Source organism: Hypanus sabinus, chromosome 27 (assembly GCF_030144855.1).
Source record: "Hypanus sabinus isolate sHypSab1 chromosome 27, sHypSab1.hap1, whole genome shotgun sequence".
In the NCBI taxonomy this organism is placed as follows: domain Eukaryota; kingdom Metazoa; phylum Chordata; class Chondrichthyes; order Myliobatiformes; family Dasyatidae; genus Hypanus; species Hypanus sabinus.
In genome coordinates, this window is record NC_082732.1 from 30,504,963 (window position 1) to 30,530,028 (window position 25,066).

Here is a 25,066-nt window from a genome sequence, read left to right on the forward strand (position 1 = left end):
CAGGAAGGAGGTACAGTACCCTGAAGGCACACACTCAGTGATTTAGGGAGAGCTTCCTTCTCTCTGCTATTCAATTTCAGAATGGACATTGAATCCATGAATACTACCTCACTAATTTTTTATTTCTGTTCTTTCACCACATGCTTAATTTAACTATTTAATATATATATTTACTGTAATTCACATTTTTCCTGTTATTATGTATTGCAATGTACTGCTGACACAAAGCCAACAAATTTCACAACATATGCCAGTGATACCAGACCTGATTCTGATTCTGATTCAACATAACATCAACAAAGCAACTCATGCAGTGTTCCTCTCACTGTAACTTGGGAGGATTGACATTGTCACCTTTAGCCATGGTTACTGTGATTCAAAGTAATTTACTCTGTGTGCAAATGTTTTGAAATATGTCTAACACACATGATAGATTGGCAATACAGCTACAAGCCTTCATTGGTACACTTTGTAATTAACAGAAAACTAAAGCCTCACTCATTGAGTACCGATTTTGGAGATTAAGGGAACTAAGGGCAGAAAAGTGGAGGTAAATGAATAACATCTTTGATCTTCTTGAATGGCAGAGCAGGCAGCTGTTTGGCCTTTTCTCCCTCCTCCCATATTTCACTTTTGTCTGCTGCTTTTACATTTGTGGTTGTGAGAAGTACCAGAGCTAGCTGTGAGGGGAGTTGGGAATGTGTGGGTGGGTTATGAAGGAAGCTCTTGTATGGTGGGAGTGGTGGCTGGCTGCGGTGCAGGTGCCTCATTGTGATTGATGACTCGCTGTACTTAATCCTTTCATTTGTTTGAGTTCAGTGATAGGGGACTGTAGTCCCATTTGCAATGAAGCAGCTGCTTCAAGTTTGAGGAGCCCTGCAGCGTTACCGCGGATAAAAGACAAACAGCATATTTCTCTGTAGTGCATCGCTAAAAATGTTGGTGGCAAAAGCCGTAGAAGAGATGTGCTGCTGCTGTTGACAGCTGTTCACCTTTTGAAAGATTCTGTCCTCAAGGAAATGACTTAGAACCACAGGTGTTGGAAATTGTTTGGTATGCACCGCAGGGAAGTTGAAGAAAAATGATACTTTATTTCCTCCCCTCTCTCTTTCTTCTCCTCTCAAAAGGCACTGTTTCTTGCAGGGGCAGTTGAAGTTCTCCAATATCTCACACTATACAACATTATTTTTTGCAAGAATTTGAACTGCTATGGTTGTTTGAATATTATAGTGTCAGTCTGAAGCTGGTCTCGAAGAACAATCGTTGTGTGATAATGGGGAGCAGGAGTCATGGCTGATTCCCACCACTGTGTTCCTACACTCTTATCATATCCCTCTCAGAGACTATATGCTACCTTCAGTTGAGGGATTCATGACTAGACCACAAGCTAAGTAAACCTTTTCAGACCATTCAGCGGGTAGTGTGGATCCAGTTTATACTGCCATGTGACCAGAATCTGTCCCTGTTTATGTGTCTCTTCTGGCTGGAGTTCCACTTCACCCCTTCCATGAAGGGACTGTGTGCTTTCTATTTCCAGCCACCTTTTAAAACAGTTACTTAGCAATTCCCCAGCGACAACCCCTTCTGACAGTACAGCCAATTCTTGGTGATTGGAAGAGAACCAGAGTGAAAATGGTGTCAAGACTGCAGAAGGCGTCAACTGGGAAATGTCAGGTTGACCTTTGGAGGATTCATTCACTTCCTTGAAGTACCCTACATAAATGTACTGGGATCTTTTCGTTATGGGGGATTTGAGTTGAGAATTCAAGCTGTTCCTCCAATCCAATTTGACCAGCAAGATGAAAATACCTCACTGTAATCTGGGTCATTTATAAAGCATTTTATTTTAAGTATTAAAGAAGGAAAGCAGCTTAGTTAGGCCACAAGTAAGTCAACTGATAGAAATAGTAGTGATGCTACTGTGTAATTTTGCAGTGAGGTGCACTGTTCGAAGCATAAACCTGAGGTAGCTTGTTGGCAGAGAAAATTTACTTTCACAAATTAACACTGGGAATTTAGATGAGGCATGCCATTTGACTGGTTGAAAGAAAATGGAGAAGTTGGTAAAACTCTACTTAGGACAGACAGTAGTGACGGAAGATCTAATTATTAAAGCAATGAGAAATTTTCAAAGAACATGTGAGGAAAGGCAGTTACTTCCATTCTTCAGATTGTAACCAGAGTTCTAAATTTAAAATAATTGGTAAAAAAAAACAGAGGGGATGTGGACAACTGCAAAGATCAGGAATATATAATCTGAAAAGATAGTAGACGCAGATTCCTTGAAAATAACTAACTACAGAGAGTTACAAACAATACATTAGGACAAGTGAACCAGTCACTCAGAGGGATGGCACAGATCATAATGATTGGAAAAGCCTCTTTCTGTGCAGTTATATTCTCTGACTTCAACTCACTCATTTATCCAAAGATGCTGAACTGGTGTACAGCACTCTGACAGTTACTCTGCAAGTTAGCAGAGATTTATTGGCTAGTAGCAGGGCATGCATGCAGTGTTCTGAGCTTCTGTGATGTATCTGATTTCTCACCCTGCTATTGAGTCTAGTGATGTTCTGTACTTGCTGATCTGGGGGGGGATCAGATATATTTGATATCTGGCCTCATCTTTATGCAAACATTTAGTGCTGTCACATTCATTTGAAAAGTGGAAAAGGAAAGTAAACTGGCAAGAATTGGACTGTAAGACCTGCAATAGATATGTAAAGACGTAGAGAATATTAAAGGCATTTGTGGGTTCCGCATAGACAGAGCCGGAGGAGATAAAGAAAGTCATGGAAAAATTAAATACATTTTGTCTGTCATCATAAAAAAGTACACAATAAGCCTAACAGAAATATTCAGGTATCAAGAGGGACTGAAGGAAATAGTATTAGTAAAAATATTAGTGAAGTTGGTGGGATTGAGAGCTGATCCAAAGATCTGATGATATATATTCTAAGATTTTGAAACAGCTGGTTATAGAGCTAATGATATTAGAACATAAGAAATATTCTATTCTGAGCCCATTTGAGAGAGGAGTTTAAGAAACAGGCAGGAGAAATTATTCACAAATGGTCTTGGAGCTTCCTGAAGGACTCCAACATCCCCACTGACTCCTAGGAACCATCATTGCTCAAGGTGGAAAAGGAATACACTGAATAGCTCAGAATGTTGCATTGAGCACATACAGAAACCCTTTTTCACAAGATCACAAGACAAAGGAGCAGAAGTAGGCCATTCGGCCCATTGAGTCTGCTCCGCCACTCCACCATGAGGTAAACTATTCTCCCATCTAGTTCCAATTTCTGGCTTTTTCCCCATATCCCTTGATACCCTGACTAATTAGATACCTATCAATCTCCTCCTTAAACACTCTCAATGATTGGGCCTCCACAGCTGTATGGGGCAACGAATTCCATAAATCCACGACCCTCTGGCTAAAAAAAATTCTCCTCATCTCTGTTTTAAGTGGGAACCCTCTAATTCTAAGACTGTGACCTCTTGTCCTGACTCACCCACCAAGGGTAACAGCCTTTCCACATCTACTCTGTTCACCAAGCCGTTCAACATTCAAAATGTTTCTATGAGATCCCTTCTCATTCTTCTATACTCTAATGAATACAATCCAAGATAGATTTTGCATGATAGAATGTGTGAACCAGCCCTCAAACTACCTACCCACCATCCTGTCAGCCGCCATTCAGTCCTTCTATGGAGAAGTCTTCATTTCCCACTTTGGCCTCAAAGGCCACCTTAGAACCCAGAAAACTGCAATGGATGTAAATTACTCTCTACCCTTAAGGTCTGCCAGAGAAGAAGAAAGATGTATTGGTTGTAATTTTTCCAAACTAATGCAATTTCTAGAAAGTTTCCCCCAGATTGGAGGGTAATTGGTATGATCTGCTGTATTGAAGAAAAGCAGTAATGAGAAAACAGGGACATTAAGGAAAACTGACTTGTTAAGGAAATACTGGAATCTATGATGTCATCTGTAAGGGGTCTGTACGTGGAATGTGTGGGTTTCCCCTGGGTGCTCCAGTTTCCTCCCACAGTCCAAAGATGTACCGGATAGGTTAATTGGTCATTGTAAGTTGTCCTATGGTTAGGCTAGGGTTGAACCGGGGGTTACCGGGTGGCACGCTCAAGGGACTGGAAGGGCCTGTTCCTCGCTGTATCTCTAAATAAATAAATAAAATGAAGGATGAGCTAACAGAGTAGATTTAAGAAAGAAAAGTTTTTGTTGGAGCAGCGCACTGGAACCATTGACTCACAGCACCGAGGTTCAATCCTGACTTCAGGTACTGCTCTTGTGGAGTTGCATATTTTTCCTGTTACTTTATGCGTTTCTTTTAGGTGTCCCGTTTCCTCCCATGTTGACTCACTGGCTACTGTAGGTTACTCTCAGTGTGTAGGTAAGGAATAGAATCTGAGGGCAATTGATATGCATGTAGGGGTAATAATTATATTTGGGATTAACGTAAAATAAGTGTAAATGAGTAAGTGATCATTATCATGGACTCAATGGGCTGAAGGGGCTGTTTTCATAGTGTATCATTTTATAATGCTGTAATCAATCTGGATTTCTTGGAGGATGTGACTAGTCAAGAAACCAGCAGATATGATGTACTTAGATTTTCAGAAGAAAATTGATGAGATCTCACACATGATGTTGTTCTGCAAGGTTCAAGCATATGGAATTGGGGAAATTGTACTGGCATAGACTACGAATTAGTTAGTCGGTAAAAAGGAAAGAGTGGGAGTAAACAGATTTTCTGTTGGCAGCCAGCGTCAGAGGCTTTGTCTAGCTAGTCATAGTCTATATCAGTGTCTTTGCTCAGAGAATATTTCCAACTTTGCTAATTATCCAAAATCAGATGGATGTGAGTGGAGTTAGGAATATTAAAAACCTCCCTTTTTTACATCCTCAGAAGGAGAGAGGGTGAATGAATGAACAAGAATATTACTGAAGAAATACAATGTCAAAAGTGTGAGGCCATCCACTTTGACAGGGAAAACAGGAAAAGCAGTCTGATTTTTGAATGATGACAGATTGGGCAATGCTGATATTCAGAAGAACCAGGGTGACCTTATATACAAGTAAATTCATATACCAGAGTGGCAAACACTTTGAAAGGCGAATAGTATGTTGGCCTTTATTATTAGAGGATTTGAGTACAGAAGAAATAATATTTTTCTGCAATTATAAAGGGCCTTGGCGAAGCAGGAGCTGAGTTTTGTGTACAGTTTTGATTTTATCACCTAAAGGAGGATGCACTTTCCATGGGGGAGGGAAGCTTGCATCAGGCATCACTGATGCACCATCAATAACTCTCTCTGAGACGTAAAGGCGAGATATCGGCTTTTATTGACCCTGGAGACTGAGTGACCGGGCTCAGGCCTCGATCGCCTTTATACAGGGGTCTGTGGGAGGAGCCACAGGAGCAGTCAGCAAGGGGGCGTGTCCAGACAGGTATACGTAGTTCACCACAATCACTGAAATGAATAAAAACCCAAGAGACAGGTCACAGTGAAATGGACAGTTAAAGTGACAGACAACTGAAAATGCAGGGCCACTCTCAGCTTGCACAACCAAAGTTCTCAGTAAACACCAGGATCAGCATCTTTTAACTTGGCACATCTCAGCTCTGAATCTGTGAATTTCATACAGCCAGTCATTTCTGTTTGTATCAGAACTGGCCAGTTTCAACAAAAGATCAAATTCACTCTCCACTAGTGTTGCCTGACCTGCTGATCATTTCCAGAATTATGTGTTTTTCCTTTTGGACATCTTCAGTTCTTCGTAACTCACAGCACCAACATTGATTTATTTCTCTGTATGCACTCACCTCCCCTTCACATCTTCTCCAGACAGAACAGGAGCAATTAACAAGCTGTCACCATCCTTTCTCAGCTGGCACCACCAACACTGTGTCTGTCACCTACTCACTCTCTCCTCATAATTGAAACACTCCATCATTCCCTCCCTACCATTGAGCACATCTTCCAGGAGTGCTGCCACAAGAAAGCAGTATCCATCATCAAGGACTCCCGCCTTCCAAGCCGTTCTCTCTTCTCACTGCTGCCAACGGGAAGGAGGTATAGGAGTTATCACCCTTCAACCATCAGGATAACCAGAGTGGATAACCTCCCTCACCTCAACTCTGAACTGATTCTACAACCTATGAATTCACTTTCAAGCACTGTACAACTCATTTTCTTAGAACAATTTATTTATTTATTGTCCTTTTTTTTTGTATTTGTACAGTTCGTCTTTTTTTGCATATTGGTTGTTTGTCAGTCTTTGTATGTAGTTTTTCATTGATTCCATTATATTTCTTTGTTCTATTGTGAATGATTCTCCAGGTAGTGTATGGTGACATATATGTACTTTGATAATAAACTTACTTTGAATTTTGATCATGGGCAACATGACTCCTCTGTGCCCTGGCCTGTTCAATAACAACCCTCTCATAGTATATAGGCATCCGTTAGCCTCGAGAGACCATGGATTTGTGCCTTGGAAAGTTTCCAAGGTGTAGGCCTGGGCAGGGTTGTTTGGGAGACTGGCAGTTGTCCATGCTGCAAGTCTCCCACTCCGCGCCACCGATGTTGTCCAAGGGAAGGGCAAGGGCCAATACAGCTTGGCACCGGTGTCGTCGCAGAGCAATGTGTGTTTAAGTGCCTTGCTCAAGGACACAACACGCTGCCTTAGTATATGGTGATCTGAAATTTTCACCCCTGCAGCTTCAAAGATCATACTAAGTTTTATATTGGATAATATTTTATTTAAAAATTTGGGATTCCTTGTTTTTTGCATTACATTTCCCTTCCAGGATTGCTTTTCATTATCTTTAAGTGAAATCTCTTGAGGCTATCAGTGGGGCTCACAAAAATAATTCCTGCTCTTTCAGTGTCTCAGATTTAACTCCCACATTCAGTTTGCTGATTTTTGTCAAGGATGCATCTCTTTTCAGGGCTATGAGATGAGACTAATCCGTCTTAGACCATAAGGCATAGGAGCAGTTGTAGGCCATAGGCCATTTAGCCCATTGATTCTGCTCCACCATTCTATCATGGCTGATCCTTTTTTCTCCTCCTCAGCCCCACTCCTTGCCTTCTCCCTGTAACCATTCATGCTGTGTCCAATCCAGCTCTGCCCTAAATGCATCCAATGACCTGGACTTTACAGCTGCCTGTGGTAACAAATTCCACAAATTCACCACCCTCTGGATGAAGAAATTTCTCTACATCCTTTTTTAAAATGGATGCCCCTCTATCCTGAAGTTGTGCCCTCTTGTCCTCGACTCCCCCACCATGGGAAACACCTTTCCACATTTACTCTGTCTAGGCCTTTCAACGTTTCAAAGGTTTCAATGAGATCACCCCTCATCCTTCTAAATTCCAATGAGTACAGACCCAGAGCTATCAAATATTCCTTGTATGATAACCTTTACGTTCCCTGAATCATCCTTGTGATCCTCCTCTGAACAGTCTCCAATGCCAGCAGATCTTTTTTTAGATGAACAGCCTAAAACTGTTGACGATACTCAAAGTGTGGCTTCAGTAGTATCTTATAAAGTCACAACATCATATCCCTACTCTTGTATTCTCTACCTCTTGAAATGAATGCTAACATTGCATTTGCCTTCCTCACCACTGACTCAACCTGCATGTTAATCTTTAGGGTGTTCTGCACAAGGACTCAAAGTCTCTTTGCATGTAATGTTTTGGATTTTCTCTCCACTTAGAAAATATTCCACACATTTATTTCTACTACCAAAGTGCATGACCATGCATTTTTCAACATTGTATTTCATTTGCCACTCTCTTGCCCATTCTCCTAATTTTTCTAAGTCTTTCTGCAGCCTACCTGTTTCCTCAACACTACCTGCCCCTCCACTAATCTTTGCATCATCTGCAAACCTGACAACAAAGCCATCTATTCCATCATTTAAATCATCACACTACACACTACAACATCAGGCATACGCTAGTGTCTTCACAGTGAAGACTGATGCAAAATACTCATTTAGTTTATCAGCCATATCCTTGTCCCCCTTTATTATTTCTCTGGCCTCATTTTCTAGCAGTCCTATATCTACTATCATCTCTCTTTTATTTTTCACAAACTTGAAAAAGCTTTTACTGTCCCCTTTGATATCATTTGCTATCTTGCTTTCATATTTCATCTTTTCCCTCCTAATGATTCTTTAGTTGCTCTCTGTAGGTTTTTAAAAGCTTCCCAATCTTCTTTCTTCCCATTTTGGTTCCTGTCTGTTTTTTATATATTTATTGACCATTACTGGAATATTGGAAAGGAACAGGAGTTTGATTATTTGTAGAAGTCTCTACAGTCCAAACGTGAAATAGCATGAGTATGCAAATAGTTATATAATGAGGAATATCGTCACACAAATGGAATTAAGACTCTAAATTAGACCCTGTACCATATAATATGCCATGTAAGATATGGAAGGGCCACATAAAATACACTAAGATTAAGTTCCAGCTGTAGAATTTCAAGATTCAAGATTTGTTTAACGCCATTACCAGTGCACATGAGAACAAAATAATTGTTACTCTGCATCTGATGTAGCACAAAAAAATAAGATAAAGAACCCAATAATAAAAAGCACAATAAATATAAATACAAAAGATAGCTTATACACATAGATTGATCGTATGTCTATTTAACAATGTTGTAAATGAAAAAAAACATAAGACTATGGTACTATAAAACCATTCAGTATGAATTTTGTGGAATTGGGAACTTGGTAAGATCTCCATTGTAGAGTAATTCTTGGTGGCAGCCTTTGTCTAATGAAGCCTGTCTAAATAAACAAAATAATCTCTTCTGAACATAAAACATCTGAAACAATGAATGATATGCACTAAATATTAAATTATGGAGATGGTTGGCTGGTTTCTCTTTAAGGTGGCCTTACCGTTGGTCAAATTTCCCTTTGTTTCTCCACCTGTACCAGTATTTTTGAGTAAATCAATGCAGAAATAGACCATTTGGTAACAAAATATTTTATAGACCATAGAAAGGTTAAAGCAGAAGGCCACATCAAATATGAAAGAGCAATTCAGTTAGTTCCATTCTCCCATTTTCTCCCCATAGCCCTGGATTTCCTTTTGGACATCATGATAGGATTTGTCTCCATTAACCTCCCCATCACTGTCACCCCAGTTGTGCTTCTATATATCTGTATGAACTTTCCCTTCAGTCTCCTCTCTTCCAAGGAGAACAACCTTGAAAGAAAGTGTAAATGAAGTCCCTCATCCCTGAAATGCTTTCAGTAACCAATCTCTAGGGCATTCGTATTTTTTCAAGGTGTATTGTGCAGATCTAGCTAAAATTCTCTAGTTTTGGCCAATCATTATTTTATAAAGGTTCAACATCTTTCTTGTCCTTACCTATAAAACTCGAAACCTATCTTTTATTTTAATACTCTTTCAATGATTTTGATGCGAGGAGCTCTGGATTTTTCTGTTCCAGTACTAGTATTTAAATTTCTTTCTGAGTCCTAATGCAGGGTTTCAACCCAAAATGTTGACTGTTCCTTTCTTTTCACAAATGCTACTTAACTCATAGAGCTCCTCTAGCAGATTACTTGCTGCTCTTTGTAGAATTGCGCTCTGTAGTTTATGTCTAGCATCCAGGTCATCTTCAAGGAGTGATGCCTCAAAAAGGGTGGAATCCATCATTAAGGACATTCATCACCCAGAACATGTCCTCTTCTCATTACTGCCATCAGGGAGGAGGTACAGGAACCTGAAGGCATACATTCAGCAATTCAGGAACAGATTCTTCCCCTCTGCCGTCAGATTTCTGAATGGACATTGAGCTCATGAACACAACCTCACATCTATTTTTTCCTCTTTTTGCATTACTTACTTAATTTACTTTTTAAATATATATACTTTTTACTGTAGTTCACAGTTTTAATTATTCTGTATTGCAATGTACTGCTGCCACATAACAACAAATTTCATGACATATGCCAGTGATACACCTCATTCTGAAATTACTTCTTTTTGTACTCCTTTCTGAAATCTAACACTTCGCACATATCTGTATAAAGTTTTATCTCTTCTGTGTACTTCCATTCCATCAGCCTGTCTGAATCCTTTTGAAGACCAGACCAATAATGCCCCACAATTCACTGTGCTTCAGGTTTTGTGTTGTCTGGAGATTTGGAAATTGTGCCGTGTATATGCACAAGTCCCGCTCACAAATATATATTTAGAAAAATAATAGTCCTAGTATCAGCTCCCCAGAGAACACCATTCTGTACTTCTCTCCAGACTGAAAAAACAACGATTCACTTTTGATGTGTGTCTGGTCACTTATTCAATTTTCTGTTCACATAGCTAATGCCTCTTTTCATTCTATAGGATTCAATCTTGGTGTCAAGCCTATAAAATAGCACTTTAACAAGTATCTTTTGAAAGTAAACTATATCACTTGCATTTGCCTCATCAACTTTCTTTTTTACTTCATTGAACGCCTCAGCCAATTTGATCTTTCACTGCTGTCCCCACCCTCATGACACTCTATTTTTCTGATATTTATTCTGTACTTGACTATTTACCCAACCAATCAATCCCCTTTGGTAGAATTATTCTTTCCAGCTGAGGTTGGACAGAATCTCTAAGGGTTATTTTCCCACCAATGAGTTAGATTGCATTCTGCACATGAATTGGTCCCAAATTAGTGTTGAAACTTCACTTTAGTTAAATGTCCCAATGCAAACATGGCAGATAATTGAAAGTTATTTAATCTTAGGGCAAATATTGATTAACATTGAAAGAAGTTAACACTAAGATAATGAAAGAGTATTAATAAACTCCAAAAGTATGTCCATTACCATTGCCTTTTAAGAACTTAAGTGAGTAGATTGATTGTTCAGAAACAGAGTATATCATGAAATTTGTTGTTTTGTGGCAGTGGTACATAATAGTAAAGGAAACTATATTATATTACCATAAGAAATATATACATAAACTAAATTAAATAAGTTGTGTGAAAAGAGAGCAAAAAAATAGTGAGGTAGTGTTCATGGGCTCATTGTCCATTCAGAAGTCTGATGACGGAGGGGAAGGAGCTGTTTCTGAAATGCTGAGTATGTGTCTTCAGGCTTCTGTACCTCCTCCTTGATGGTAGCAATCAGAAGAGCCCAAGTGATGTGGGTCCTCAATGATGCATGCCGCTTTATTGATGCATCACCGTTTGAAAATGTCCTTCATGCTGGGGAGATTATGCAACTTTCTGCAGCTTTTTCTGATCCAGTGCAGCGGCCCCTCCATACCACACAGTGATGCAACCAATTAGAGTGCTCTCCATGGTACATCTATAAAAATTTGCGAGAGTCTTTGATGACATGCCAAGTCTCCTCAAACTCCTAATGAAATATAGCTGCCATTGTGCATTTTTTTGAAATTGCATTAATATGTTGGGCCTAGGATAGATCTTAAGAGATCTTGACACCCAGGAATTTGAAATTGCTCACCCTTTTCACTGCTGATCCTTTAATGAGGTCTGTGTTCCCTCAACTTCCCCTTCCTGAAGTCCACAATCAATTCCTTGGTCTATCAACATTGAATGCAAGGTTGTTGTTGCAACACCACTCAGCCGGCTGATCAACCTCACTGAAGTACACTTCCTCATCACCACTGGAAATTCTGCCAACAATAGTTGTGCCATCAGCAAATTTATAGATGGTGCTTGAGTTGTGCCTAGCCACACAGTTGTGGGTGTAGAAAGAGTAGAGCAGTGGGCTAAGCACACATCCTTGAGGTGCGCCAGTGTTGATTGTCAGTGAGGAGGAGATGTTATATCTGATCCACACTGACTTTTCTTTCTTATTCGCTTTGAAAATATTTCTGTTCAAATTTGGAACGTTAGTCAGGTTGGTTATCAGGAGCCGTTTGGTAAGAAATATGAGAGCAGCCAACATAATGAATTTTAGCTACAACAGAGATTAAAAATAGAATTAATGAACCACATTAAAATTTCTTTCCCTTCTTTAGCAATCTGTCAGAATAACAGAAGGTTCACATTGGTAAAAATTTAAGTTGAAAGGGTAGAGCATTATATAAAAAAGATACTGTATTTAGCCTGTTGGTATCTTCTTAAATCAGGTGGGAAGGGTTGTTATACTTTGGTTTTCTCCCAGCTAATGTTCTTCATTAAAGCCAGATTCCATTGATGCTTAATGTCCCATATAATGCAGAATTCATTTTATTCATCCTTACTCTTTTTGCAATTTTTTTAAATCAGAAAACTGATATCTTGCTGCATTATCTGGCACTTCAGGTGCAAAATTCTGAGTCGCTGGAGTATAACAATTAGGAACGCAGCCAATTTGCTGAGTTTTAGCAGCAGCAAATGACTACAAAGAACAATATTTTTCTATCAGCTTTATGCATGAAATCATTAGATGGACCCTGTATCTTGGAGTTACAGGGCATTTCTTTTGTTAATATTCACATTTTATAGACCTTAATCTTTTTCTCATCAGAACATTTGGGCTAATAAGTAATTCTTTTTATTTTGACATAAACTTAGACAGAAGAAGGCTAAAGCAGCTGATAAAGTGTTTGTTCAGTTCTCAGAAACTCTGTTTTGTTTGTTGAACTAATATTCCAAGTATGTCAGAGTAGTTCAGCAAGCATTGCTTTCTGAATCTCATGTAAAAAGCAAAGCACATTGATAAGTAATGCTAAACATAACTTGTTTTACCCAGAGACTATAACAATAAATGATTCATTAGAATTATGTAGGTGATCAGAAAGACGGCCCCCATCCAATCGTGTTGGAAAATTCTTTGATCTGAGTCTGTCTGAAGGGGATAAATATGTGAAACATCAGAAGCAAACCATAAAGCAAAAAGACCTTAGAGAAAGCAGAATACAGAGCGGTGAACCTGTTCAACAACATCAACACCTTGCATCTAGTTTGCACCTGTAATGTGTACTGTAATGATTCAAACAAAATTTCACATTGATTCATGTGAGGAGATTGATGAGCAAGGGGATGGATGATCAAATGTTTGGCTGGAGAGAATTTTTAAAGAGTATTTTAAATCTGGTGAGTGAAGCAAAGAGATTGAACAAGGATTTTTGAAGCTTGGAGCCCAAAGGCATGATCGGCAGTGATTGAATGATGAAAATTAGGGATGTACAAGAGTTGAAAATTGGAGAATCTTAGAAACTGGAAGACCAGAAAAGATTGCAGAGATACGAAAAGCGTTTAGGCAAGGAAGGTTTTTGAAAGTAAGAATGAGAAGTTAGTTTAGGCTATGTGTTGTCTGTTAAGCCTAAATTGTCCCCAGATATGGTTTATCTTCTTGGTGATAACTTCAAGGTTGTGTTGGCAGGTGTTCTTTGGTCAGCGTCTTCTTCTGCTTTCCCTGGGGATTCAGCATTAGTGGTGATGGTGATTGTGGTACTTGGCTTACGCAGCATGTATCCTATCCACCCCCATCTCCTTTTCCTGGATGATAGGCGTTTGATCAGCTCTGTGGTTTCCATGGACATGTGGCTTTCACCACACGACTTAATACATCCTCAAGGCAAAGATCCTTCTTCTCTTAGGGATGGAGCTTCTGTTGGTGTTTCTGTAGCTCTGGGTTTTCACTGGATGGAGTTGCTAGCCCAATGCTCAACCCTCCTCCTTTTGCAGCTGGGTTTGGGACTGTCCATGGCAGAGTTTCAGTGAGCTGTGGATAATGGAGAAATTGGGCATGTTGCAACTTAGGACACAAACAAATATGAAGCAAACTGCTTACAGAATAGTAGCTCTAAGAATGTTCAAGAAATTTGATTCTATCTAGCACTCTTGACTAGCACCCCATTGACCACCTTAAATATTCACATCCTCAACTTTTCCTATTCAGTAGTTGTAGTATGTGTTAACTACCAAATTAAGTTATTCACATAGGCAGTTTCCAATAGTAACTGCCAAGCCTGTGACCTTTTCACACCAAGGACAATAAAACAGATTGATAGAAAATCCACCATCCGCAACTTTTGCTCCAAGCTTGGTACAATTCTAAGCCAGAAATACATGGCTAATTATTCATTTTGATTGGGCTTACATCATGAGAATGCCTATGCAATGACACTATGGGATTAGCTTTATTGAATAGTTGTAGTTGAAGAAGGCTGATGACTACCGCTACCTCAAAAGCAATGCCTGCGTTCTGTAAATGAATAAAGAAAATGAAGTACTGATGTTATGTAATGTAACCTGTGTAGGCACTAGAAATGTTGGTATTTAGATTGGTGGCAACACAGAGACAATGAGAGATGAGAAATCTTAGGCAACACGAGTGAATCTGCAGATGCTAGAAATAAATAAAAACACAAAATGCTGACAGAACTCAGCAGGCCAGACAGCACCTATGGGAGGAGGTAGTGATGACATTTCGGGCCGAAACCCTTCATCAGGAGTGAAGTAACATGGGATGGTCAAGGGGGGATAAGAAGTGGGGGGAGGAATAAAGTAGAGAGCTAGAAAGTGATAGGTTGGAGGGAAATGGGCTGGGGAAAGGTGGAGAATTATGGGAAATAAAAGAGAAAGAAAGGTAGGGCTGGGGGGAGATTATAGAGAGGGGGGAAAAAGAGAGAGAAAGAGAACCAGACTGAAATAATAGATAGGGATGGGGGGGCAGGGGTACCAACAGAGGTCTGTGAGTTGGATGTTAATGCCGGCAAGTAGGAGGCTACCTAGGCAGGAGATAAGGTATTGCTCCATCAACCTGCGTGTGGCCTTATCTTGACGGTAGAGGAGGCCATGGACAGACATGTCGGAGTGGGAGTGGTCTGTGGAATTGAAGTGTGTGGCCACAGGGAGATCCCGCCACTGCTGGAGGACTGAGCGCCGGTGTTCGGTGAAACGGTCTCCCCAATGTATAAATGGCCACATCGGGAACACCGGATACAGTATATCACCCCAGTTGACTCGCAGGTGAAGTGGTGCCTCACCTGAAGGGACTGTCGGGGGCCTGGGATGGTGGTGAGGGAAGAAGTGTGGGGGCAGGTGTAGCACTTCTTCCGTTTGCAGGGATGAATGCCCAGAGGGAGGTCGGTGGGGAGGGATGGGGGGGATGAATGGACAAGGGAGTCGCGTAGGGAACGATCCCTGCGGAAAGCCGAGAGTGGGGGGGAGGGGAAGATGTGGCTGGTGGTGGGATCACGTAGGAGGTGGCGGAAGTTACGGAGGATTATACGTTGGATCTGTAGGTTGGTAGGGTGATAGGTGAGGAATCTTATTTTGTTTGAAAAATGTCATGTACCATGCCTCAGAGAATAAATGTGTGACAGTTATCCATGCAATATAAAGAAATGACTTGTTCAGACCATGCCAGATTAGTTTGCCTGAGCTTTGTTGGCCCCAGTACTCCTGTGAAGAAATAAGCCAGATGGTGGGCTGCTCTGAATTTTCATTGCACTGCCCATAAATCTTCCTATAAAATCTATTTTTGAACCTCAAGCTTTTCATTCATGAAGATTGGATGCTTTGGAGAGGGATTTAATGATAAGTGAAAAGTTCTGAACCATTATGATGTCGAGCTAAATCGAAAGGGTAATGAGGTTGTGGAGAGAAAGCATGAGCAAGATCAAAACATGAACACCCCCTGAATTTAAAAGGAGAGTGCTCCTAAAGATTGAAATATGGTAGGTTTGTCTTTGAATGGGATGTGACAAGTTGTAACTATTTTATAAGATTCCCATTTTCTTATTTCCCATCTTGTTTCCTTACTGAAATCTTGCAGGCCCCAAAATGGCTCCATGATCTTATACAACAGAAAGAAGGTGAAGTACAGAAAGGATGGCTATTGCTGGAAGAAACGGAAAGATGGCAAAACTACACGGGAGGATCACATGAAACTGAAGGTGCAGGGTGTGGAGGTAAGGCTAAACAACATAGCAACATGAGCTTATTTTGAATGTTTTCTGGTAACAATATCATGGGAAAATCTACAGTCATGTTAACCCAATATTGGACGTGGGGATGAGCTGACACCTCTGATGAGCCTTTCAATTTCACTTAGTTTTGTTGCAGAGGGGACAAAGTACAACTATATAAATTGTCAAATCTGTGTACTGGTAGTATTTCATATTTGAGAACCATATCATAATTCAACATATTTGACATTTATAGGCTTTATCCATTTCCTTGCACTTTTATCTTGTCACTTCTGCTGTCCTGAGGTGGGGAAACAAGTCAGCCTAATTTTGGGCTTCCTGGCCAACTGTTAATGGACATTATTAATATATACAGTATTTCCAGTCAAACCTTATGAAGTTCTGCTTCAGTTGACTGGATTGGTGGATATTAGGCAAATCAGAGTAAATATAGCTTCAAGGTATCTCCAGCAAGTTTTGAAGCGGCAGGTGAAGTGTCTCAGGAAAAGAGTTCAAACTCTGATAGTGTTGTGACGCTGAGGAGTGAGCCATAGTCAGTAGGAAGGTTTTTGTATAGTTATATTATTGTCACCTGGACTGAGATACCGTGAGAAACTTGGTATGCCATCCAGGCAAATCATGCCATACTTAAGTACATCAAGGGAGTAAAAAGAATGCAGGATACAGCATGGAACTGCAGAGAAAATGCAGTTGTAGGTAAATAAGTCCCTGCAAGAGCCACAATAAGACAGACTGGAAGATCAAGATCCATCTTCAGCAGAGGTCCTTTCAAGAGTCTGATAACAGCAGGATGAAAGCTGCCCCCCGACTCTGGTGGTATATGTTTTCATATTTTTCACTCTGATGGGAAAGAGGAAAAGAGAGAATGCCCGGGGTCAGAGAGGTCCCTAATTATGTTGATTCCTTTCCCAAGGCAGTGGGAAGCGCAGGGGGAATCAGTGGAGGGTAGGCTAATTTATATGATGGACTGGGCTGCACTCGCAACTCCCTGCAATGTCTTTGTCTTGTGTTGAGCATTTGCCATACTCAGCTGTAATGCATCCAGATAGGATGCTTTCTATGGTGGATCTGTAAAGATTGTTAAGAATCCCTGGGGACATGGCAAATTTTTTTTTAGTCTTCTGAGGAAGTTGATACATTGGTGTGCCTTCTTGGTTAGAACATCAAGATCCATCTTTAGTAAGTAAGAACTCCAGTCAAGCACAGGGAATTGTGGAGGAGGTATTGTCACCTATTCTTACTGATTGCGGATGTAAGCCTCAGGCTGAGATTTCTTCATGTTCACTTTGTATAAGACTTACCTGATCAGATTTTTCTTTTTCTATGTAGTTCTAACAGTTAATGTGTTGAACTGCATTGATGAGAGGATAGCAGATAGTGTCATTATTGAGCTGTGCCAATGTGTTTACCGTTTGTTTGCGTGGAAATTTAACACATCCCATTTACTCAGTATCCTTCAGTACACAAGCCTAAATTTCTTGTTGGATACTTGTACCTGGCAGTGTAATGCTAATGGAGCAGGATCACCAGAATAACAATCTTGAGCTGAAGCCACATTGTATCAGATTATTAGATTAAATTCAATGAATCTGGTAGTTTATGGATCAGTCCAGAAAAATTATGACCTTGAAAATGGCTAGGATACCATGCAAACATTATTTAATGAATGGAATCTGTTATTTTACCTGTTATGGCCTCCATGTGACTCCAGACCTGCATACAAGGTTAATTCTTAAATGCTGCAGCTCACCTGGTGGAAGTGGTCACTTTCAAGTTCTCCACTAGTCTGATTTAGATCAGCAGCTGAGCAATGGGGGAGCCCAAAACCAATGGCTTTCCACCCCAGTGCAGTGTGTTTTAATGTCACATTGTTCAGTGGAACAGAGACCAATTTTTTATCTTTGTTGTTTTTACAGTGAACTACTCTTAGATTTTCTTTGCATGATGGGAGAGTTCCACAGACAATCTTCTGGTTTTCTCGGAAGCAATTTTCTGTTCTCTACCTCACACTGATTTTGATAACAAGAATACTTTGGCGAATGTAGTTTGAAAGACCATTACAGCCTGTAAGTGGCTCACTAGATGCATACATCATCAAGCAAAATGGGAAAGTCCTGGTGGGATCCCCATTTGGCAAAGCTTATACACATAGATTGATCGTATGCCAAAGCAGTCAGCGTGATACACCTGCTCTGCCCATATATGGGCTAAAGTAGAGAAGATGAACTAAAGCAGAGTGTCTTATTGATGATGCTTTATGAAAATTAGCTGAAGGTAAGAATAGGCTTGACTGTTGTACCTCCCACATTTAACACTCTCTGTATGTACATAGAACCACTTGGGTAAGAACTGGGGAGCTGGAAAATAAATAAATCTGGATTTCATTCAGAGTTAGCTTATTCAAGAGAGAAAAGACAAGCCATGATGCAACTGCCAATCACCTGCAGGGCTGTGATATTGCGACATTGAACAATAGCACTGAGGCTTTGTAGGAGGATTGCAAGATAGACCGAGTTTATAAATGAAGAATGTCAGCAGCAGTTGTCACCCACTCACTTCTAACGTAATAGCTACAGGCAACTTCAGTTTAAAAAAAAGAGTAAGTTTATTCAGCAATCATAAGTTAATTATATTACTGCAATAGAGAAAACTGCTTGTGGGAATGTATTCAAAAACACAGTTGAGCAGCATAATGAAAAATTTTGTAACTTGTCATTTAATTAATAATTGACATTATGTTCGTTAGACTTACATACGCAGTAAATCTACTTTGAACTAGTGAGTGCACGTGTGCCTTTTCGGACAAATCCTGCAAATAGAGGGGGTCAAGGGCTGACTAGGATGGTTGATCAGATTAGCTGTTTGGGGAAAGAAACTTTTATGATGGTGTGACTTTTTTATTTAATAGCCCTATACTGCTTTCTATAAGGTAACTTTTGGAAAAGGCAGTTTGCAGGGTGGATAGTGTCTGCAATGATTTTTCCTGCTTGCTGCTTTGTCCTGCAGTGATGGTAGACTGCAGCCAGTGACCTTTTCTGCTGACCTTAGCCCACTGTAACTTTCATATACTGTGAGAGGATGCAGCACGAAACCAGACAATAATGACTGATGTCAGGATACTCTCCAGAACTGCACCAGTATGTACTGGGGAAGATGGATTTTTACCAACTGTCACAAGAAGTTTATCCTCTGCCGAGCCTTTTTGTTAATGAAAGAGATATGGTTCTCCTATCTAAGTTTTTGCAAAATAATGATGCCCAGCAACCTGAATGTTGAAACAATGCTAACTGTAGAGTTATTGATGATGAGTGGGTGGAGAGGCTTCACATTACTCCTGATGTCGATATGTATACCTGTGGTTTTAAGGGCATTCAGCTCCTTGTTGTGATCATGATTGAACCAGATGGTGAACAAATACTCAACAGTTATTATTGACCCATCTATATTGGTAGTGAGTTCTTGGGATACAGGAAACGTGCTCTTAATAAACCAACTGTTTCATTATTGTATCAACAAAACCAAACACTTCCTAAATGGCTTTATTTGTTAAGTGTCCTGCAAATGAATTCATTCTGTTTTTTGTTCATTGAATAATGGCAGGCTGGTGGTGCAGCGGCATCTGCATCAGACATTGAGGTGAGTCGAATCAGGTTCGAATCCGGCCAGCACCTTGCAAGCTTTCCATCTAAGCTGGATTGAGCATCGAGCTAGCAATTTGACCTTGTAACAAACAGACAGGTGCTAAAGAAATGGCAAGATTGTTGCACCATGCATCATGAGGCATCGAGAAGAACTCAACTCATTGAGTAATGCTCAACATTCAACCCATCATGTCTCTGGCAGCTTTTTCAAAAGGCTATCCAATTGTGCTATTCATCCTGCTGTTTTCCCAAAGTATTGGAAAAGTTAAGTTATCCAATTTCCTTCCAAAAATAACTATGGAATCTGCTTTGTCCTTTCATATTGCATATTTTGGATTGTAACATTTGTGCATTATAAAAAATCTTTTGATCTTTTGGTAACTTGTTCTGCAAAGTTAAACTACTTTCTTTCTAAAAAGAATATGAGGTTAAGTAAGGTTAAGGTATCTGGCCTGTGCCTTTGGAAGGACAGTGAAGGGGGCTTGATGATTTATTACAGTTTGGACTGAAACATCTGTTGTTATAGTTAGAAATGTTTGTAATAGCAACATGATGTGAAGCCCACAGGCATTTCATTGTGTTGCTTTGTAATTTGCATGCTGCTCACCTTGAATCAAAGTCAAGGCTTTCCACCTTGCTGCACAAACAATTTAATGGCTGCAGTGCCACGTGACTCAGTTATTCAAAGCAAGGCTGGCTATTTGTTTTCGTACTTGAAGCAGCTCACCTTATAGTAAGTACACTAACTAAATGCTGAGCTCATACATTACCAGAATACTTTTGGATACCTGCTGTAGTTTTTCTTCAACTTTTTCTCCATAATCTAAATTATGATGATATTTCAGACCATCAAACATACCTACCTGTCCACAATGTTCCCTTGGCACTTTTATTATTGGCCTGAATAGTTAGTTGGTAACTGTTACTATTCATTCCTTCATAAGCCCTCTTTTATTGCACTTTGCTGGTTTACCAAGTGATATAATTTTATATTTTGTTGGGAAAAAAAATCTTTCTAGATTTCAGCTGTTATTAATTTATAAATTTGCTTATGCAGAGAAATACTTAACATCTTCAGTTAGCATAAGCATGTGATTTCACAGATATTAACCTCTCTCCGGCATCCCTTCTCAATAATCCAAAACACAAGTCTAGTTAGTGAGTGCCAATGTTTCCTTTATTTTTTTTACAGCTGCGTTGCTCTAAGCGGGATATTTTTACACAGCCAGAAAACTGCGCAGTACTTTAAATGTGTTTTTTGTTGTAGTATGTATACTATGACTATTTAGAATGAAAATTGAAAAATCACATACTTTCAGATTTATTTATTTATTTCTTAATCGTGGCATCCATCATTAAGGACCCTATCACCCAGGACATATCCTCTTTTCATTACTGCTGCCATGGAGGAGGTACAGGAGCCTGAAGGCACACACTCAATGATTCAGTAATTGCTTCTTCCCCTCTGCCATTGTATTTCTGAATGGAAATTGAACCCATGAACACTACCTCAATACTTTTTTACGTCATTTTGTACTACTTATTTAATTGAACTTTAAAAATTAAATATACATACTCTAATGTAGTTTTTATTATTATTGTATTGTGTTGCAAAGTACATAACAACAAATTCATGACATATGCTATTAAACATGATTCTGATTCCAAAAGATGCAATGAAATACAGTACAAAAGAAAATCTTTCACTTTTTGTAAATTTGTTTTCTTTCTGCACAGTAACAAAGGTTACATGCATGGGATAATTTTAGTTACTGTGCGGCCATGTACCCGTCCAGCTTAGAGGGAACAGTGGTGAGTGGCCATGTATCACTCCAGCCCGGATGCGATCAAAGTTGCGTATGTGCCCGTTCCCCGGAGAATCCCTACAGATGAATCTTTCAATAAGAATCAATAGCTTATCTTTCTCATTGTTAACATGAGAACAGCCAATTGCAGTAGTCACCCCAGGACCTGGACTACTTCTAGTGGACTGCATTTGGTTTTCACGGTGTAGCCTTCTTCACATTGAAGATACCAAATGCTATGCAGAGCACCCACACTCAATGTGCCCAGGTGACTATTAGTTCCGTCCTGGTTGTGTGCCAGTTTGATTCACCCTCCTGCTGTGATATCACTGACTCACAGCCTCCTACTCTTACAGCAAGACCCAAGGCAAGCTTGAATCTTTCAATTTCCACCCTGGGCATATGGTAGGGTGTCGGATTTGTTATCAGATTCTCTAACCTTAGATAATTTGCTCTTTCTCTGTTTGTATTAGAACTGGCCATTTTTGCTTGCTATCTTTTTCACTCTTCTTTTTTATGTGTAATCATGTGATACAATGTTAGGTAAATGATGTAGCATTAGCATCACATTACACAGAAAAAGCTTAATTTTATTTTAACTGCTCCATTATTTTACCCCAAGATAACAATTCCCTTTATTTTACCCATTACGCTTCCCCACTTTTTCTGCTTCCTGAAATGGTTTGTTACCCTCTTTCTCAATTCTGATGGAGAATCCGTCACCTGAAATTCAGGTGACTTCTGAAACTGGTACTTCTCATCGGTGAACAACACTGTCAAAAATTATTAACATTTACTTAGCAATGCTCATGACTTTAAATAAAAGGATTATTTAAATTCTCTTGATTGTTGGCCTCTTTTAAATTTGCTTAATGTGAAACTAGCTGTGAAGCAAATGCTGCGAAGGAACAGCATTGTAGATCTGAGTAAAGCCTTAAAATAACAGTATGTAAACCATGTTGCTCAAGGGGTGACTTTTAAGTACTTTGTTATTTTAAATTACATTTATTTTTTGATATGGAACAGCATGGGACCTAGCAAGTATCAGAATTCCAACTAGTGCAGCTGGCTTTTGGGGGACATTGTGAATATTTAACATTTTCAAATCAAATGGAGAAGATTAAGTAAACCTCTGGGAAGAAAAGTTGCTGCACTCAGCAGTGCAATTCTAGGCAAGGTTGTTGATCTGCTACTGGTAATCAAATTTAAAAGGCCATCCTTTCATCCATCTTTACAGATGGGACATTAAGCCTGGGCCCGTTTACCCTCTTGAGTAGACATAAAGGATTCCACAGCAACGTTTCAGAGAGTAGAAAAGTTTCCATCAGTTCGTTCATTTGTTCATATGTGCCATGTCATACAACATGGTTTTCCCATGACCATGATTGTTCTTGGCAAATTTTTCTACAGAAGTGGTTTGCCATTGCTGCCTTCTGGAAAGTCTCATTCCAAGATGGGTGACCCCAACCGTTATCGATACTCCTCAGAGGTTGTCAGCCAGACATCAGTGGTCGTATCACTAGGACTTATGATCTGAATCAGCTGCTCATACGACCATCCACCACTTGCTCACGTGGCTTCACATGACCCTGATCAGGGAGGCTAAACCGGTGCTACACTCTGCCCAAGGATGACCTGCAGGCTAGTGGAAGGAAGCCTTCTTTACACCTCCTTTGGTAGAGATGTATCTCACCCCGCCGCCCTTTCTACCAGTATCCAGATCAAATTTTACTCTTCATCCAGCGTTGTTAAACTGGATGTTTTTGTCATTGTTACACAGAACATAGAATAGTACAGCACAGGAACAGGCCCTTCAGCCCACAATGTTGTGCTGAACCAAATAAATTAATCAAATGGCCAACAAAACTAATCTCTTTTGCCTGCACGATGCTTCATTTTCCTCTCATTCATGTACTTATCTAAGTGACTCTTTAAGATCCCTAATGTATCTGCCTCTCCCAGCACCACAGGCAGCATATTCCAGGCACCCACTACTCTATGTGTGTTTATAAAAAAAAAACAACTTTCCTCATACATCTCCTTTCACCTTAAATCCATGCCCTCTGGCATTAGACATCAGTTTCATTGGAGATTTCTATGTGGGTATTATAAGCAAGTCAATTACAACATTGACTCAGAATACAAAATATACTTACTTTCAGATTTCTTATTGCTTCTGTCAAACCTTCCTCTTTCTATTTTCAGTCAGCTCAACCCTACTAATTATTTATTTTATTGTCCAAAAGTATTGACTCTTAGTTCTTCTCTGCCAACCAGAATGAACATTGGCAAGCTACTGAAGTAAACCAAGTTGTAGCGAAATTTGCTACTGAACTGAACAAATGCATATTTTGCTGCAAGACTTTCTGGAGTAGTTGGAGTGAATGCATTGATACTTTCAATCCCCAGCCCCAAGGGTACTGAGGCCTCCTATTACAATATTGCTGTCGGTATCCTGAGTTGAGATCAGCTCACTCAGCACAAAGGTGAAACTTGTCCTAAGGCAGAATCTTTGCCCAATATACTGCTGCCACAATTTTTATTTCTGTGAATCAATTCTTACCTGGAAGAGCAAATCACCAATTTGGGAGACTAGGTCGTGTGGGAAATTAAGGAAGGAAAGAATGAAAGGACCAAAGTAAAATGTCCCGATAGATTTCTGATGTGGAGAAATGAGCAAATCTGCAGTTGGTCTACTTTGACAAACGAAGATTAAGGACATTTCACAGAGATGTTCAATTTTCTCAGAGATTTTGATAGAATAAGCAAAGCAGAAGTTGGCAAGAGGAGAGGAAGTTTTTAAAAAACAAACACAAAATGCTGGAGGAACACAGCAGGTTGGGTAGTATCTACAGAAAAGAGTAAACAGTCGACGTTTCAGACCAAGACCCTCCTTCGGGACTGGTAAGGAAGGGGAGAATAGTTGGCGTTTTGGGCTGAGGCTCCAGTCCTGAAGAAGGGTCTTGTCCTGAAACATTGACTGTTTATTCTTTTCCAAAGATGCTGCCTGGCCTGCTGAGTTCCTCCAGCATTTTGTGTGGGTTGCTTTGGATTTCCAGCATCTGCAGATTTTCTCATGTTTGGAAAATTTTTGAATCTCATCAGTAATTGTGATCTGAAGGACACTATCTGAAAGAATGGTGGAAGCACTTCTAATAGTAACTCTTAACAAAGGAAACTGATAAGTATGAAGGGTAGAAGAGGCTAGGCTTTAGAGTGAAGAAGGGCTGGTTAGTCAAAAAGCCTGCCTAAATTATTTTGTAAGATAGAGGATGAAACAAACTATTTTATTATCCCACTGTGATTATTTTCCTTTTTCTTTTATATTCTCAATTATGGATTATTTAAACTTTTAGTTTGCTGGAAAATTAATAAATCATTAAATCAGATTTTTCAGATTTTTGAAGATTCTTTTTAGGTCTTGAACACTGTTCTTGGAACATGGAACATGGCTAATAATGGTGGAAAAAGCAAAGATAGAGGCAGTGAGCTCTTGGGAAGCAATGCTGTCTGAATGATGCACTGGATTGGTACTGCTTCCTAACAAATACGTAACTGTTAGACCAAGCTATGCCTGTATCTTTTACCTTTATAAAGCAGCTGGTAGTATGTTTGGGAAGAATCTAGTCCAGCCACATCAAAGCACAGAATGAGGACAGCATTAAATGGAGACCTTAGCAT

General features: G+C 39.8%; 1 protein-coding gene across 4 annotated transcripts in view; it reads left to right on the top strand.

The window, feature by feature from the left end:
• The window catches only part of camta1a (calmodulin binding transcription activator 1a), a 1,215,621-nt gene that overhangs the window by 594,617 nt on the left and 595,938 nt on the right, over positions 1 to 25,066 (top strand). For all 4 annotated transcript variants that reach the window (XM_059952154.1, XM_059952156.1, XM_059952157.1 and 1 more), the window contains exon 4: positions 15,786 to 15,921. In XM_059952154.1, coding sequence (XP_059808137.1) covers positions 15,786 to 15,921 — 136 coding nt within the window. The remainder of the gene's footprint in view (positions 1 to 15,785; positions 15,922 to 25,066) is intronic.